This window comes from Nicotiana attenuata, chromosome 10 (genome assembly GCF_001879085.1).
Source record: "Nicotiana attenuata strain UT chromosome 10, NIATTr2, whole genome shotgun sequence".
Classification (NCBI taxonomy): Eukaryota; Viridiplantae; Streptophyta; class Magnoliopsida; order Solanales; family Solanaceae; genus Nicotiana; species Nicotiana attenuata.
The window spans coordinates 7,538,547-7,539,775 of NC_031998.1; the positions used below are offsets into that span (position 1 = coordinate 7,538,547).

Sequence of the window (1,229 nt, forward strand, 5' to 3'; positions counted from 1 at the left end):
ATGGCACTTGTAGCATGGGACACAGTATGTAAACCAAAGCAACAGGGTGGTTTGGGGATAAAAGATTGTATGGCATGGAATGAAGCAGCAATGGTGAAATATGTTTGGAACATAGCAAATAAAGAGGATAACCTGTGGGTGAAATGGGTGAATCATGTATACATAAAAGAGCAGGATTGGTGGCAGTATGTTCCACCAGTGGATAGCTGTTGGTATTGGAAGAAAGTATGTGCATGTAGAGACAAATTTGCTGCTGGTTTTGTCAACAATGGCTGGCTTAAACAGGGGGACAAATATACAATACAAAGTGGATACCAATGGTACAAAGGTGAAGTAGAGATTAAGCCATGGTATCGAGGGGTATGGGGTCGGATGAATGTGCCAAAACACAGCTTCATGAGCTGGCTTGCCATGCACAGGAAGCTATTGACAAAGGAGAGGCTGCAAAAGTTAAAGTTATGCCAAGATAGTGATTGCTTGATATGTGGAAGACATAAGGAAACAGTGGAGCACTTGTTCTTTGAATGCAAACTATCAGAGGAGTGCCTGAAGGAGCTGCTAAAGTGGATGAAAAAAGGAACAACAAAAACTGACCTTGAAGGTATATGGAGGAGAATAATCAGGGGTACACAAGGGAAGAGATGCAGAGAATTCACAACAGCAATAGTGGCAGCGATAATATACAGAATTTGGTGGGCAAGAAATGAAGCATTATGGAACCAGCGGGTTCCAACAGTGAAGAGTATATGTACACAAGTTAAGCAAGAATGTAAGACTAGAATAGTTCCTCTGTTAAACAAAAAATGTAGCAGAAAAGAAAGAGAATGGATAGATCAATTGTATAGATATGGATAGGAATATAGAGAAGGAAGTGTAGGAAATATAGAAACACACAATAGAGGAATAGAGGCAAACATGGGAGAGCGAGGGGAAGTTTTGTAAAGGCCTTGTTTATTTGTGAATAAAAGATTTCTGTTTCACCAAAAGAAAACCAAAGGGTCGTTGTTGTTGAGCGAGTGAAAACCAACCCTGTAAACGTTGGTGGTGAACGTTGAAAATCACACAAGCTGTACTCAACACAAATTACAAAGAGCTCAAGAGATAACATCCTTGCAACCCAAGGAGACTGGATTAGGATACCACATTGGTTCCGAACTAGTATAAAATTCCTCATGTCATTTACTTTCTCGCTCTTATACTATATTCTGTTCCTTTACTGTTTATTGTGA

General features: G+C 39.9%; 1 protein-coding gene across 1 annotated transcript; it reads left to right on the forward strand.

Moving 5' to 3' along the window:
• On the forward strand, nucleotides 1–855 carry LOC109233562. Its single transcript, XM_019399448.1, has one exon. It carries the CDS (start codon nucleotides 1–3, stop codon nucleotides 853–855), a length of 855 nt encoding a protein of 284 aa, XP_019254993.1.